Here is an 18,031-nt window from a genome sequence, read left to right as displayed (position 1 = left end):
TTAGCGTGTCCGTGCAAAGCCGAACGTCATTGGGGCTGCCAGCTTTATTAAAAAATTGACATCATATTTATATGAAATACGAATAAGGTTTGCCAGATTAAAAAAATTTAGCAATCCATATATTTATATAATTATGACGTCAGTAATACATTGCAAACTTTTATGATATCATTAAATTAATTACAAAATCTATTATGTTAAATTCCTATTATTATTCTAGATATTTCTAATACCTTAATATTATGCATGTTATGAAGTTTAATAAATTGTGCACATTTTCTATACAGGTACATATTTATATCTATTATTATAAAGTTCTTACTCAGTCAGTTAAGTCACTTTGACAAACGAAAAACATGCTTTTATAAGTTTTTGTATTTAATCTGCGTTTGTTCGATTGACTTTTTTTAATTTTACTAATAACCTAAAAATGGCTAAACGGCTAATAATGGCTAGTATAGTACTGATTCTGTTGTACACAATCTCTAAACTAATTTGACAAATCGAAAAGTTGCTGTCCCTGTCTAATCCCATATATTAGAAAGATATAGCAATATTTTTTTTTAGTCATTTTTAATTAGTTAAGATGTTATGTTAATCAGTACTAAATGTTGTTGAATTAAATTTAACTAAAATATATTTTGTTCAATCTGTTGTTATAAAGACTAAAGTTATAAATTTTAGTTAAAATCATACAACGAGCTGAAGAAATGTACTATATAACCAGAAATTATGCATAAACAAATATTGTATGATGTATGTATATAAAAATTATGCCATTATATTGTATGTATGTAATAGATAAAACCAAACGACAACACATACACTAAAAGAAAACACCTAATTAAAAAAAACATTGACTTATATGCTTCAGTGAAATAACTCCCTCCGAAGCCAATGCAGGTAATCTAGATTATTATTAATGGTACCACATATTTATTTCAAATGGGCCACCTAATGGTCACTGTCATCTATAAACATCAGCACTGTAAGAAATATTAACCATTCCTTACATTGGCAATGTCCAACAAAGAATTTTCAAAGAATTGGAAACAAAGATGTTATGTCCCCTGTGCCTGTAGCTACGAAATAAACTACCAAGTAGCTTTACTTGGTAGTTGATTGTACTTATTTAAGTTAACTTATATTTTAAATAGTTATTTTTGATGACTTCAGAGAAATAGAATATATCACGTGGATTTAATTGCATTGGCTTCTGCACACAACATGTAACAATTTTTGCAATTTCATTATACCTCATTACAATTTCCATTATTATGACTTACCAAAATTATTTAATACCGTCATCTATTTTAATATAATATGTACAAATAAGAAAGCAAGCTAATATTTAAAACAGACAAAACCATTATCCATACAACTTATACAAGATGCAGTTTAATTTTAATTCATTATATTTGAACATATTATATTAAAATAGATTTACGGGTATAAAAATCTTATTTTACACTAAATATATTCACTAAGTTCAACCATACATGTTTCTATATATACAAATTTATTTAATGCACCATTTTCTAATTAATTAAACCGTCAGAGTGTACATTTAAACTTTGAAACCAGAATGTTTTAAAAATCATATAATCATAACTGCAAATTTCTATAAAACTGTTTTACAAGAAATAATATATTATGAAACTGTTGTATTTGACGGTATCAACTAAACTAACATTATCATGCGTGATGCGCTTCATACAGCTTTGGAATATTTAATATTATTGACGAAAATCTAGATTGAACACTTCATCGATGAATAGAACATCAAAATTTTTGGTAATTGTGTTTCAGAATTACTCTTATACTGATCGCTACAGCTATGGGAATGATTATGGGGTTATACATTTTGACAATGCTTCTTTAATACAGTGGATGGCTTAATGGCTTTTAGTTATGCCGAGAGGTACAATTGATGCCTTAACTTAAATTTATCTAATTAAATTCCAGCCAAGATTAAATTTTGTGAGATCAATCTAGATTTACATAATTCTATTACAAATCCTTTTATCAAACCGCCTGCGGTTTTCATACAATTTCATCAATCTATGCTAAAGTTTAGATTTAATTATATTATGATGTACAATAATGCCAGGACCACACACGCGAATATCCAAAAAAAAAAACGCTCGGCACTACATAATTATAGTTGCGAATAATTTGCCACATGTGATTTGATATTATTCCCAAGGCAGTTAATATATCTTTGCCGCCCGTCTTTACATACTTTCTGTACTTTATTTAATAGAGCATATTTAGTAATGATCTATACTCGTTTAACCTACAAGGTTATTTATGTAAATAAACCTTTCTTAACAATTTATTTTTGTTCTAAATGAAAATAATTTTCGCAAACACAAAATGCAATAAATAAAGATTAATATTTCGTAAGAATTTAAAAGCACCGTTACTAAAATTAAATGATTACTTAATTTTTTTTCCCGATAATTTTTAATGGACTAGGATCTCAAAGCTTTTTGTTAAAAAAGTAACAGCCTGTGACCGCCCCCCAGGTGTTCTAAGTGCCCCCTTCTTTTTTAGGAGAAGGTTTGGTGTAATTTCAACTAAAACATATCACACGATTGCTTTTACAGTGGACACGCGATCGAGCTTCGTGTTTAATCACTTAACATATACAAAAACCCACTAAATAAAAGTTTAATAATTTGTATATGGCAGCACTGGACGCGTGTGTTCAAAAGTTATACGCGCAATTCGCGGCCAATTACAAAAAAAAAATTATTTTGTTAACAAAAATTTTGGTATCATTGTTGTGTCATTCCCTTGGCTGTTACTGGAATTCCTTAGTATTATTGGTTATCACGTTACATTGACGATATAATAACTATATTACAACCAATATAAATGCTTTGACAACAGAATAATCGCATACATTTTTCTTAAACCTGATGAAAAAGGCCAACTCATGCCCTAGAGCTTCGAAATATAACAAGCCTTTCGCACTGGACTTTTATACAATATTGTAGTTAATAAGTACCCCAACCAAAACGCATTGTCTTTAGTATCAGGGATAATATTGACAATACAAATATTAGTTCTAAGATATAAAACAAACCCAAAAGTAGTATCAATGTTATGTTTTTAAAACTATTCTATTTATAATGTTGAATGTTAGTGCTCACTTGAATTTATTTTTCTATAATAAATATGCTTAAGTCGAAACTTATAATCACACTTACTAAGTATTGAAATCAATGTCATTTTTTCATTGAAACTATTTGTAATTGAGCAAAAATACTAAACCATAAATTGAATTGAATTTTCGAACATATATACTACAGTCAAAACTCTTGTCTGGTCAATGATCATTTTAAATGGCAACATTTTTTTTTTTTATTAATTTTGACGCAGTACATAGGTTAGGTAAATTTTATTCCAGTACATTTTTACATTACACGATGGAAGTTATGTAATAACCTCGGTATTCACTTACATAACATTAGATTACAAATATATCAATATAAAACTAACCTGTACTATTTCTTCGGTCAAAACTAATTTTATCGGTGTATAGTAAATTTCCACCAGGACAGAGATGTGACTGTTACATCAATATCCTTACTAAATTAATTAGAAACACTGAACTGATTTTTATACTAGACTATATTGTAAACTAACATTTCGTTTGAGCAAAAGTATAAAACAAACTCAAGAAGGCTGTTTTATAATTCAAATTCAAAAGTTAACGACAAATTGGACTCAAATCAAAATCTTATTGATATCTGTTAACTATTATATGTCATTGACAAAAAATGAACTGTGAGCTACCTAACTCCCTAATGTTGAAAGTTGACTTTGAATGTTCATCTTACTTTAGATAGGCTAGCATTTCTGTTTTAACCTAGTCGACTAAAGATGATGATTAAAGAGTCGTCTCCCAACGATTCAACCCAATTGAACGCACGTTAAAAAGAGACTAATACAGTTTTTCCTCATTCACTACTTATTTGAAAAGTGAAAGAATTGGATGAAAATTCTAACTAATATTATAAATATTTGTTTAAACTTTGTTTGTTTTGCTTTAACATCTTAACTAATCGGCTGATCACTATGGGACAGAGTTCCTGAAGCCCCCCCCCCCCTTTTACAAGAGAGTCATGGGCAGCTAATTTTTGAAGTACATTGAAAGTAAATGGGAAATGGACTTGCAATGTAAATCATGCTTTTTTACATTTAAAATTATATATAAAATGAAAATGAATCTTCTTAAATTGAATCCAATTCAATGTCAAATGTCGAATTTATTTCTTATAAAACAACTTTAGCTCGATCCTTATCATGGATTACCATCACATTAATTAATTACTCAGTTTTTTTAAATCTATAACACTCAACCAATGTTAGTTTCATATGTTTCACAACCAACATGGCTTCGAAATATTCAAAACAATTATTTATTTGTCCAATTAGTTAGTTAGTTGGCTAACAATTATCAAATTCAAGCCCAGAGTTTTTATACTCTTTGCAGAAACATTTCAATATATTAACCGACGATACAAATGCAATTTAATAATAATTATCTTAAACATTGAATTATTCTCCCCTCTCACATACATTGAAAGATTTATGACTGTTATTAGTACAGGCTCTAAAAATATGGAAACAGTCACATTGTCACTAGGTCACATACTTCATCACCATAACAAGCGCCATTTTGTGAACAATATTTGATATATTGCTTTAGCCCTACTCCAATAGTCTTCTATACGATTTCGTTATAGCACAGATGCTGTGCTGACATTCAGAATGACTGAAAAAGCTTTATCACAAATCCATAATGATACTAGATTATTTCACATCTAGATATTGGCGATATAAATATTACACGTTACATAAATATTGTTCACAAAATAAGACCTTATTGGAGAATATTTGTCTTGTTACCTATAATATTGGCCGTAAATCTATACGCATTGAAAAATCCATTACATTATATAGAACATTATCAAGGCACTCGGTTATTATATATTATTATGATGGCAATTTCGAAATATCAAGTATTTTACAATTTCTCTCATTTTCCAAGTAACCTTGTCATTTTCCTTGTCTATTTTACGGTGAAAAAATTTATAGATTCACCGTTCAGATGTTTAGTAATTATAATTCCAGAAAACTAATAAATAATAAGTTTAATCCAGCTCATTAGATCTATATTTTGAAGCACTATTGAAATGACAAATAAAATTTTATCGAATAACATGCAACTTGCACATAGACTAAAAAAAATATATTTAAAAATGGAATAAAATACAGAAATTATTTATTTAATATCCAAAATATCTGCTTCACATGTCTGTATAATGTCAAAAATTTGGCAGACTATATATATTTCTACGAGTTTCAGAGGTTTTAATTTAAGGACCATTAATCATGATTTGACTGCCTAGTCGTACTATCTCTATTGTCTAGTTTTCTAATGATTTTCCTATTTCTTGCACAAGAATTTTATTTACGAGATAACTCGTGTATTATCAATACGTTAAATGTTTGTGTAGTTACTTTACCGTTTGCTATAGAATATGTATTTAATGATTCCTACTTAGCTTCCTTATCAATAATTTAAATTACTACATTTTGTGCATAGTAATATAAGTCTGAGGTAGAATTTACCTCTTTAGTAATAAAAATGGCGGCACTTTTAAATATGAATGTAAGCCATGGCGGCTTTAAGCTAGCGATTTCTAGACCATTTTCTTAATCAATGTATTCCTAGATTAGTTAAAATCTTTGAAATGCGTATTACAAAATTTTACATCCAAATTTCATATACAAAATTAACAAACAATTTTTATATCACTCACCGAATCCGATAAATCCACTCAAAGTTTTTTATCATACACTAAACTTTCAGTCCGAAATAACACCAAAGTGAGATCACAAGCACAATTTCAAAGTAACGACATCTTTTAACCGTTCCAAAACTATCACTAACTATTGTAGTCTTTGTCACAGCGATCATCGTGATCCCAGTACTTATGATTTCTTGGCACTTCGGTAACATGTCTCCTTGGTGATGTTTTAGAATCAGTGTCCCCGCTGTTCCGTCTAGTTGCCCGTCCAGGATTCGACTGTCGGGATTCTCGTGAACTCCGTGAAACGGAACGGAATTTCTCATTATCTTTGTCATTTTCATCATCTAGGTTATCCTGTGAACGCTGTCTTGTCCAATTTTTTTTATTTTTATTCGAGTCTTCTTTCAAATCACTCTTTTCTCTGCGCCAGTTTTCCACCGGTCTTCGGTTACTTGTTTTCTGTACTTCATTATTAACTCTTTCCGGTGCTGGGTTAGGTCTTTCAGCAGAGTACTGCGGGACAAATTCTGGTGCATTAAAATTTGGCGTTGATTGGAAATTCTGTATGTATGCACCATCCCCTTGTTGTAAATAGTTAGCGTAGTTCTCTTGATAATTGTAATTAGGTGGGGGATAGTCGGGCACATAATTTTGTATATTAGGGGGTAAAACGGTGGGGTTAAACACAGGCTCCGTTTCCGGCTTCTTGGGTTCCTCATCAGTCTGTCTCCAGGAATTCAAGTCGTATCTTTTTGTTAAGCTACTTTTTGTTGTCCATGTGTCGAAATTATCCTGGGTTAACTGTTCCTGTCTTAACAGCCCAGCACCTGCTCCAAGAATAGGTCTTAATTTTGGTTTTGTATCCTCGTCTTGATTTAAGCTAATTTGTGACATATTCTGACTTACTTTCTCTGTATCTGAGCTGGCATCTGACCTATAGTCATCTTTTTTTTTCCAAGACCCATATGTAACTTCACTAAAACTCTCATCTGTAGTTAAATCTAAATGAGCTGCATAAAACTGCTGGAGTGTGTTTGGTAAAGGCAGAAACTTATTTAAGCACAAATCTGCTGATAATAGTAGCCATATTATGCTCACTGGCGGTGGTGTTAGCAGACGTAGTCGTATGGAAATTGACAGTTCGTCTAATTCTTGGGCTAGGACAGATAGCAGTTCTCTACCATTTTGCATGAGCTGGAAACGAAAGAAAAAAAGGTTATAATAACAAGATTATATCTTTTTTTTACAAACATCAATGGATGATATAATTAATTCAGTTATAAAGAACCATTCGAATTTTATTTCATGTCTCTAAATAACATCAACATAGTTTTCACTATGGAAGGAATAATTCCAATGAAAACCTATTTCACAACTAAATTTTAATCGATTAAATAAATTGCATAATCTAAAAAAATATTCATTACGGCTTTGCGAAATAATTACAAAGATTTTACAAGATTTCCTTAGATGTAATATTACTTTCTTTAATGAAGTTTAGTAATATTATCTAGCTCCTCCATGCAGGTTATACCTGCATCTATAGTAAACGTACCTGCTGTGGTCCCGTGGATTGCAGTGATGTTATACATATAAATACTCTATTCCAACCACAAGGAAAAAGCGAAATAAACAAAATGGCACTTTGAACGTCGACGAAACTGTTATCGGAATTTTAGAAGTAAAGTGGAAATAAGTAGTTACGTGTAATATTATATCATATAAAAAATAAAGATATATTACTTCCATTGGAATAGGCTATATATATAACACTATATATAACTTTGCGATATATATATACAATATATATATATATATATACAAAACTTTACTGCAATATATAAATTTATCAATAGATTGGCCTTTAAATGCAAACACATGTGTTCAAATCTAAGTATGTTTTATATTGATCTAAGATTACAATATAAATAAAATAACTGGCTTACCTGTGTAGCGAGACTGCGGTGTGCTCTTAAGTCGTCACTTGCCAGTAGAGCTCTCATATACTGTAGGAGCGGATTTGCCAAAATGTGAACTTTGTTTCCATTGCAAAGACGAGCCTCTGGAATTAAAATAAATTATTTTATAACATTAGTTAAAGTTATATCTATTTCAGTAGGGTCAATTTTATATTTTCTTTTAGAGGTGCCATCTTTAGTCATTTCCAATCACAAGACGACAAAAGCAATATATATAACATTTGACATTGAATTGAAGCAATATCATTGGTCGAGAGCTTGACTAGTCTTGAGAGTTAATATCTTAAACTTCGCGTTTACAAACGATTTTTTAGGAATTTCAAAACCTACGACAGGTTTTGTTTTGATTTTATTTCATTGTTAACTTCAAATCATTTGGTGCCAAAATGATTTAACTTTAAGTGAAATTTTTAACGTCAAATAATACATTAGTTAAGTTAGGATTGGAGTCTGTCGATAAACATTTTGTTTGCGTTTTTCTTTTTTTTTTTCTTATACTCAACCCGGCCAGTTACTTTTTTTCCGCTCTCTAGAATAATTATTTTTAAAATTCGAACAATTTAGTAAATTGCAATCAAGAATCCTCTTTATATTTCCACACACCTGGAGCTCTTGAAAATGAGACCATAAACGAATTTTCATGTGCAGCTATCGTCCCATAATCACGGGGACAAAAATACGCTATTAATATATGAGATTAAAGTGGATGTAAGTCGTAAGTATGACGACCTCCGTGGTCGAGTAGTGTGTACACCGGTTTTCAAGGGTACGCCACTCTGAGGTCCCGGGTTCGATTCCCGGCCGAGTCGATGTAGAAAAAGTTCATTAGTTTTCTATGTTGTCTTGGGTCTGGGTGTCTGTGGTACCGTCGTTACTTCTGATTTCCATAACACAAGTGCTTTAGCTACTTACATTGGGATCAGAGTAATGTATGTGATGTTGTCCAATATTTATTATTTATATTATTATAAGTAGAGAAGTGGAATAGTATTATACAATAAATAAAGATATATTAAACTGGAACTACCGGCAATGCCTAATATAACAGAATTATTAGCCAATCGCATGAAATATGTAAATCTAAGATTTTTTTATCTTTACTTATTCAATTGGAATAAGTTTCAGATAGGTACAATACTCGGCTCAGGCTCAAAGACTTGCTGTTTTGTTCATATATTTATTTTTACTAATATCATACATTTTTTTTTATATACTATAAAAAAAGATAATAATAACTACAGCATTACTTTTTTTTCAATTGAAATATGTTATAGTAGATTATTATCTACAGTTATGGAGTTACATGAACAACAATAATAATAATAACAGCAAAATAAACGACATCAATTGCATTTTTTGACGACCTCCGTGGTCGAGTAGTGTGTACACCGGTTTTCATGGGTACGCCACTCTGAGGTCCCGGGTTCGATTCCCGGCCGAGTCGATGTAGAAAAAGTTCATTAGTTTTCTATGTTGTCTTGGGTCTGGGTGTCTGTGGTACCGTCGTTACTTCTGATTTCCATAACACAAGTGCTTTAGCTACTTACATTGGGATCAGAGTAATGTATGTGATGTTGTCCAATATTTATTTATTATTATTATTATTATTTTACCTGCGAAATAATCACCCATCAAGTTGGCTGCATTTATCAAATATATGGGATTTGATCGCTCGAGAACTTCCAACTCTGAAATTTCACAAATAATGTTATTAATTTCTGATACGTGAAGAGTAATCTCTCTAGCTTTGTACGCAAATGACGCGGACGGAGGAGTGTGAAATTTGTCACAGGTAATATTATATGTTTTAGCATTAGCAGCCCGTAAATGTCCCACTGCTGGGATAAAGGCCTCCTCTCCCTTTGAGGAGAAGGTTTGGAGCATATTCCACCACGCTGCTCCAATGCGGGTTGACGGAATACACATGTGGCTGAATTTCGTTGAAATTAGACACATGCAGGTTTCCTCACGATGTTTTCCTTCACCGCCGAGCACGAGATGAATTATAAACACAAATTAAGCACATGAAATTTCAGTGGTGCCTGCCTAAGTTTGAACCCGAAATCATCGGTTAAGATGCACGCGTTCTAACCACTGGGCCATCTCGGCTCTTTTATATTATATGTAGAAAGATAATATTTTTATAAAATATGCTTTAGATACACATACAAAAAATGATACACACACTATTATTGAGTAAATTACAAACATATAAACAAATTTAATATGAAACATTCATACGTACATACTCCTCATTACAACATATACAATGACGCAGTTTTGAAATCTGTTTTTTTATTTCAATTGTAACAGTTAACATTCACTTGAGCCTCATTATTCCTATCTTAGGAAGTTAAGTAGCAACAAACAAAGTATAACTTCAATATAAAACAATCCAAGTCCTACTATGTCACAGAGATGTTCGGTCTTGGATTCGATAATTTGTTAAATAAGTAATAAATTATAATCTGATTAAAAAAAAAAAAAAGAAATAAAATATCAAATCCCAGAACAAAGTAAATATATTCGAAAAAAGAATAAAAATCAAATCAAAAAAAGAATGGTCTCACTAGTGAAGGTTCCCTGCATGACGATGTTGAGCAGCGCGGCGCGCAGCAGCTGCTGGCGCTGCTGGCGGGTGAAGGACGCGCCCACGGCCGCCAGCTTGCGTGACGTCACCGAGCTCTGCAGCGCCGCCGCGCGGAACGACGCGAACGCCTGTCTGCGGGGCAAGCTCACTGGTCACGCGTGCTACCGATCTCACTCCGAGTTTCATTACATTAAAAGACTTATTTAAACCTCGAGAAGGTCGATGTATTTTTTTGGACGAATGCAGGTTTCCTCACGTTTCCCTTTACCGCCGAGCACGAGATGAACACTTGAAAAATTATCGGTGTTTTTTCGAGCTCGACTCTTCATGTGTTAATCTTTTTATATGATACGGTTGGACGGGTGAATGAGCCACCAGTAAAATTAAAAAGTTAATCATTCCTTATATCGCCACTGTTCGTGGAAGATAAGATGTTATGTCCTCTGTACCTCTAGTTACACTGGCTCACTCGCCCTTCAACAACACTAATTGTATTGCTATTTGAGGTAGAATATCTGATGAGTAGGTGACCCTTATCCAGAAGGGCTTGAACAAAGACCTATCACTAAGGATACAAGAAATTCTCTATCAAAACTTACTGCAATCGTGTTTCATCGGGACACATGTTTGTGACTGTCGTTTCAAAATGTCGTAACTTCCTATTGAACTGTATACCGTCCTCACCGGGAGAAAACTGTTCCAACTGAAAAAAAAAACAAAAAAAAAATCAAATTCAAAAACCTCGCTAAACGACTTTATTTCCAAAATTACATTATATTGTAATGAGGTACACGGAATTTAAAATATTAAAATTATAATTAAATCATTTCAAAATGTCAGAGTTAGTAAAATAAGCTCGATACCTCTATTAATGCATTTAAATAAATTTATGAATAATATTTATAGATGAAGATGAAAAGCTTTGATGACGATTCAAAAGTGCTCAAACAGAGCTTTGATATTTTGTTATTTATTTTATTATATTAAAATAAGGTAAAGTGTATGAAATACACATGGTCCTCTTAACCGGATATCAAAATTGTAATTGAATGATTCGTAGTTTCTTAAATTTACATAATGTTATCAAGTTGTAATCATAATTTTAATGTCAGAGTTTGCAGTTTTTATAAAGTATCATGTTTCGAACAGAGTATAAAACCGGTGACGCTAACATGTGCCAAGTTTTTTATACTGGTTTTGGATCTGCCGTCCCATGGGAATACAACAGTCAGGAATACGTATACTCTATACTAATCATAGCAGGAAAAAAGCCAAATAAACAATATTTGACAGCAAATTGTCGCAATATCATTGGTCGAGAGTTTGATTAATCCATGATATTCACTTTGGAATTGCGAAAAAAATAGGTTTTGAACGTCGACGAAACTGTTATCAGAATTGTGGAAGTAAAATTAAACTGGAAATAAGTGGTTAAGTGTAATATATTATAAATAAATATGTATTAATCAGAGACACTTAGTAGTGCGCAATATAGCCGAATTATTAGCAAATCGCATGATATACGTAAATCTAATATTTGCTTATCTTTATTCCTGTTTCCATCGAATAGGCTCTACGCTCCTCTTGGAGTGGGAGCCATCTAAATACATTCAAAGTTATAAAAGAGGAGATGAAAAAACATAATGTACTCACCAGTACCAACAAGGGAGCGAACTGTTCATCCACGTACAGCAGCTCCGACAGCGCGTCGTCTTCCGGACGGTACATCTCCGTTTTATCCTGTACAGGTTTCTCTTCATCTTCACTCACGTCCCCTTTCATCTCCACTTTTGTGTCTGGAATGACGCGTTTTACTGTTTACGACAAATTAATACTTTTTTTCTAACGTTCATCGTATGGAATTTATATAACTTTATATGAAGTTGATAATATTGGATCGCTTGTTAAAATTCACTAAAGGACGGTCGAGGATTCGTAAGTGTCTTTTTAATTTATTTATTAGAGATCTCCAGCAAAGCATACACACTTGCGAATACGTTACATCGTCGAATAATATTTTAAAATGTATGCGCTCCTTCAATTACAGGAGACCACATCAAGGACATTCAATATTGAATCCACTAAATTTAAACATAAAACAAATGTTACATAGTGGAGTAAATAATTGTCATTTCATCTTTCCAATAAATTGCTATAATCAAATTTCAGAAGTCAAGTCAGTTCAGTAAAACCATTGTTTAGAGACGTGCATGTATCCACTCTAATCAAAATACTTTAAGCGCCAGTTTTTGTTGTGTACTCTATATACTTATATAATTATACTAGCTGTGCCTGCGACTTCGTGCGCGTTGTTTGAATTTAAGTTATTTGGATATTGTAGCGTGATTTTATTTATATTCTATATATAATTCTAAAATAAAAGCCTTAGTTACTCCTTATTACATCCGCTATCTACCAGTGAAAGTTCCGTCGAAATCGGTTCAGCCGTTCAGAGATTAGCCGAAACAAACACAGACAGACAGACAAAAATTGTAAAAATTGTTATTTTGGTATGTGTACCATGTATACATACATATGCATTTAGTAAAATTGGGTTATTTTAATATTGCAAGCAGACATTCCAATTTTATTATACGTATAGATATAGATAAGCAACACTCATCATTTTTGGCATGTGCAAAAAAACATCGCCTTTTCCTATCCTATGTCAGAGTGGTAGCATATGTTAAAATTCCTATGTTATTTTCTGTATCTCTGTCGTATCAAAGGTTCATGATTAGTCGAGTAGTTAAGACACGAAAGCATTACAAACATATAAATTGTATTCTATTCCCACCATAACAAGATAAAAGCCGAATAAACAACATTTGACAGCAATTGGAAGCGATATCATTGGTCGAGAGCTTGATTAATCAATGATATTCACTATGGTTTTGCGAGAAAATGGCATCTTGAAGGTCGACGAAACTTTTGTCGGAATTTTAGAAGAAAAATTAAAGTGAAAATCAGTGGTTAAGTGCAATAATGTTGTATTATAAATAAAGATATAATAATCATAAACTCTTAATAGTGCACATTATAGCTGAGTTATTAGCAAATCGCATGAAATACGTAACTTTGAGGTTTGTTTATCTTTTTTCCTACTTTGTCCACTTACCTGTGGATCTAGGACTTAGTTCCGCTAGGGTCCTAGCTGCGTTGATCTCGTCCAAGTCTTCGCCGGGACGTGTTTCGCGCTGAGGTAGATGATGCCGCCCCGTGTAACCGCGACCTCGTCCAGAGGACATTGTGTTCTGGAATTAAGAAAACAAATTCATATTGTGTTTTAAGTCATTCTTATCTTCTATTTAAGTATCAAACAGTAAAGCCGTTATTCCTAACCCCTGAAATCTTTCAGGTCCTGTCGTTTGCCGTCTTCGGATTACGAGAGTGAGGGAATACAGAGTGCACCTGTGTTGCGTTCACTCATATGCACTATAATATCCCGCATATTTCGCTGGTCACCCTTGAAATTGCAGTCCGCCCTTCCGTCGGTCGAAGGCATAAATATATTATACGGACCTGAATCAGCTACACTGTTGGATTGCAGAGTCTATGAATTTCACGGTTCTTTCTTAAAAGTTTGTATACAGCCTGTACCAAAAGGGCTATGCAAAATACATTCGACAAGTATTATCTACATCTCTAGATGGGTCTAGTTATAGGTACATAAAACGTGCACATTGAAAGACAAACAGAAAATGATAATTTGTAATTGTGTTTCGTTTTTCGCAGAACACAACATCAAAGATTCATCACGATGAGATAAATAATTTAAACGTATAGTGGATTAACATACACAAATTCCTCTTTGTTTAATTCTTGCTGCCAACCTTGTTTTAGGGTGTTGATCGTCAGGAATTAGGTATAAAAAGTAACAAATTTGATCAAATTAGGTTTAGTGGTTTGACCGTGAAAGAGCAGGACAGACAGACAGGGTTACTTTCGCATTTATAATATTACTATAGATTGATGATTATTTAAATATACGGCGGCATTTTCAACGGAGAATAGTGAACAATTACATTAATAATTATTAATGGGTGTAAGCACAACAAAGACACAAGTATACTTTCTATTCCCTTACTCACATAATACTATAGCACGTTAATTGAGAACGAAATTTTAGACGCTGGACCACTGGCTTTACTTGCTTTCCAAGATTTAAACACTACTCCAATTTCCAAACTTATGACTGACTGACAAACCCAATGACTTATAATGCCCTGAACTGTATTTGAACCTAACTTTGGCATCTGCTGCCATATAAGGTAGCCACCAGATGAGTATATTTATATATTAAACATGCAAATTATAAAACACTTCAAACCCTCACTTTGGGGTGGACGTTCGTCAAATTTTAAGTTTGTAGGTGTTATAGTTTCTGAGATCTCGTGATTAATCAGTGAGTGGTATTTCGCCTATATATATATATATATATATATATATATATATATATATATATATATATATAGGCGAAATACCACTCACTGATACATATATATATATATATATATATACATATATATATATATATATATATATATATATATATATATATATATATATGTATGTATAATTATCAAGTATCAGTTACTATTAAACGACATGAATACAAGAACTGTGTTCATTGATGTGACAAAACAATCTCCTTTCCCAGAAATACAATTTTACCAACGATTCTGATAAGCAAGATTGTAAACTAAGTACTCACAATTGTCCAAGCATTATCAAACTTGGTTTTCGTCTAAAATCTAACGACCTAACTCTTGAATCTTTTTTAGTCGGTTTTTGTGCTCATCTGTGAGTTGAGGATAAAAATTTTCGTCAGTATCTAGAACAAGTTCGATAGACTTCGTGCACCCTGGTTAGAAACACATACCGCCCCCCCCCCCTTCCTAAGCGTCAATACTAAAGTACAATCGGAAAAAAGCCAAATAATTTACATTTGACTTCGAATTGGCGCGATAACATTGATCGAGCTTGAATAATCGATTACATTCACTATGGATTTGCGAAAAATGCCATTTTGAACGTCGATGAATCTGTTATCGGAACTTTGGAAGTTAAATTAGAGTTTTAGTAGTACTGCTGAACTATTAGCAAATCCCAAAAAATACGTAACTATAAGGTTTATCTTCACTCGATTGGAACAGATTATATATACATATGTCATTTCAGATCTAGATACGATACTAATTCGAATTACCCAATTACATTAGATTATTTATAAATTTTTAAAGAGAAAATTACAAGGTCAATCAATCAATCAATCAATTTATTTATAGGCTTTATGATTTTGGCTCTTTGGTATTCGGTAAAATCACAGAAAAAACAAACAAATAGACTTAAAAATCAATTAGTTATTCTCTTTAAGTATAAGATTATGCAAAAACTAAATATATTATAAACAATTATTATTGCGTTACGGTTTATATTATCAGATTTCGGTTCCTATTATTGAGCTCCATGACATCCTCGATTTACCCATCATGAGATTGGGCAGTATAAAAATAGTTTTTACATCTTTGTGTGTCAACATCACGGTCAGGGGTGATCATTTCCTATCAGTGCTTAACAATATACATATCTACTATTAACTATTAATAATAACAATATATTCTAAACATGATTTGACATAACCCAATGACAGTTTGCTTTTACATTCCACACTCAAATTACTGACAAAAATAACCATACACAGAATTGTGTCATGTTAAAACTACTTATTTTACATTATTAAACAAATGCAAACACAACATAACATTTTAGCAGTTATATTTATACCTTGACCGAGATAATTTAAAAAAAAAAAAACAATACTACTTATATTACTTGAGACAAGATGTAGTATTGCCTTATGTTAAAATAAAATGCATTTTTAATTTCAACGGAAATACTAGTCCATTCATTTACTAATAAACTTTGTACTTTGAATAGTGGAGTTGCTTTTTTCTCCCGAATGTCAAATTCTTAATGACGGATAGGGTGAAATAGTTTTAAAACAGTTCATCTAGTGTATATCTTTTACTAATGATTAAAAAGCTGAAAAGTTTTTACAAAAACATCATAATCTCCAAAATAAGAAGCGTGTCATTTAGAAATTTGTATCCACCAAGCCAGCCACCAAGAATCAACATTGACTTCAACGCAATTTACTCCTATCCTATATATATGTAATACTTGTATTCATCGATAAATTAATGAAATGAATTTATTTTTAAATTATTAATGCAATATGAAATATTTAAGGGTAATTTGGCCAAATTAGATTTCAAATTACTATAGACAGGCTTTCTCAAAGTAAGTACTTGACCACCTTCAAATTTAAACATTAAATCTTGAGGGGACACAATAAAAGACAATGTTAAGACTTCAGAAGGTAACTCGGATGGACATTATTACTTTAAGGACTCGTGGACCACTTATCATTTGATGGTATATTTGCATGTTCACCATCATATTTTAAATAAATATGTATACATAAAGTAAATATATACAAAGTCATATTTATATCAACAATTTTGAAGTTGAAACAATGAATAAAATACTTACAATATAACTGTTTAGCTTGTATGAAGTGAACACTTTTCGTAAATGGTTTATAAATAACTTCGAGATTTTTTTTTCACGGAAATATACATACATAAATATCGCCCACGTTTCCGTACGAGTCGTAAACACATCTTCTAAGGCTTTACAAGTGACTTGTCTTTGCCTTATTTATTCAGCGTGACGAGTCAATAACGGGATATTTACTTACTTGTTGTTTAATTATGAGCCCTCAATGATAAACCGTATGAATGACGCGACATGTCACACTTTTTCATGTTCCATAAGATGGAAAACAAACTTAGCGAGATACATACGAAATAGTTGTCATGGAAATAAATGAAAATGTTTTGAATTATACTTTATGTTTAATTTATAGTTTCCACGATATATTCTGGCATGTCTACGAGATTTGAATATTTTTTTTATTGCCGCTGTCTACCGGTTCACACATGATGACGAATTTTGAAAAAAGGTTTTTCTTATTGATTAACCCGCGCCATCATCGTTCTAAAAACATGCACGCAGTAATAAAAACAAGTCCTAAAATGAATGTATTATTAATTGTTTTCACTTACCGGAAAGTTATATATGAAAGCACTTTTTGTTACTTATTTATTTCCTAGTTGTTTCACGTAGCGGTTGTCATGCATTTCATTTCCATATTGGCGACGCTAGTGATTCAAAACTGTTGCCATCGACAAAATAATTTAATCTTTAGAATTCTACCGGTTTTTTAATCAATTGTTTTAAGTATTGTTTTTTAGTATAATAATTATTATATTTCCAAAGAATTGCAATTTATTTATAATGATTATTATTTATTTCATAATCTTTTTATTCTTATAACAAATATAATATGTATAAGCATTTATATTTTGATTAACTTTTAAGTAAAAAAGGTAACTCGAAAAATTTACAAGCAACAAATTAAATAATCATTTTCTCAATAAAGACAAAATCGTACTTAAATGTTATTGGAAATATACCGGTTTTTGAATGTTCGATCGACAAAATGAAAATTGACATTTCTGTTTTTGTATGGCAAAAAGAAGTGTGGTGGGGAGCGTGTTTCGGTTCGT

At 31.8% G+C, this 18,031-nt stretch overlaps 1 protein-coding gene across 3 annotated transcripts; it reads right to left on the bottom strand.

Moving 5' to 3' along the window:
* Positions 1 to 5,279: 5,279 nt before the first annotated feature.
* Positions 5,280 to 17,613, bottom strand: LOC125074206. Of its 3 annotated transcripts, none has more exons than XM_047685460.1 (8): positions 17,528 to 17,613; positions 13,516 to 13,651; positions 12,051 to 12,193; positions 10,997 to 11,100; positions 10,378 to 10,529; positions 9,421 to 9,495; positions 7,775 to 7,890; positions 5,280 to 7,022 (listed from the first exon to the last, which is right to left on the bottom strand). In XM_047685460.1, exons 2-8 carry the CDS (start codon positions 13,643 to 13,645, stop codon positions 5,964 to 5,966), a joined length of 1,779 nt encoding a protein of 592 aa, XP_047541416.1. In that variant the 5' UTR covers positions 13,646 to 13,651; positions 17,528 to 17,613; the 3' UTR covers positions 5,280 to 5,963. The 3 variants fall into 3 exon arrangements, with proteins under 3 accessions (XP_047541416.1, XP_047541417.1, XP_047541415.1); XM_047685461.1 differs by lacking the exon at positions 17,528 to 17,613 and adding an exon at positions 17,161 to 17,179; XM_047685459.1 differs by lacking the exon at positions 17,528 to 17,613 and adding an exon at positions 16,953 to 17,001.
* Positions 17,614 to 18,031: the final 418 nt, after the last annotated feature.

The sequence above is a fragment of the Vanessa atalanta genome, chromosome 27 (genome assembly GCF_905147765.1).
Source record: "Vanessa atalanta chromosome 27, ilVanAtal1.2, whole genome shotgun sequence".
Taxonomy (NCBI): Eukaryota; Metazoa; Arthropoda; class Insecta; order Lepidoptera; family Nymphalidae; genus Vanessa; species Vanessa atalanta.
This window is presented reverse-complemented; position numbering and strand designations above follow the sequence as displayed.

Coding starts and splice junctions, on each gene's coding strand:
- LOC125074206 (XM_047685460.1), bottom strand. CDS start 13,645: ATGTCCTCTGGACGAGGTCGCGGTTACACGGGGCGGCATCATCTACCT. Junction 11,101..12,050: donor TCGCTCCCTTGTTGGTACTG/GTGAGTACATTA, acceptor TTTTTTTTTCAG/TTGGAACAGTTTTCTCCCGG. Junction 9,496..10,377: donor CATGCAGGGAACCTTCACTA/GTGAGACCATTC, acceptor GTGAAATTTCAG/AGTTGGAAGTTCTCGAGCGA.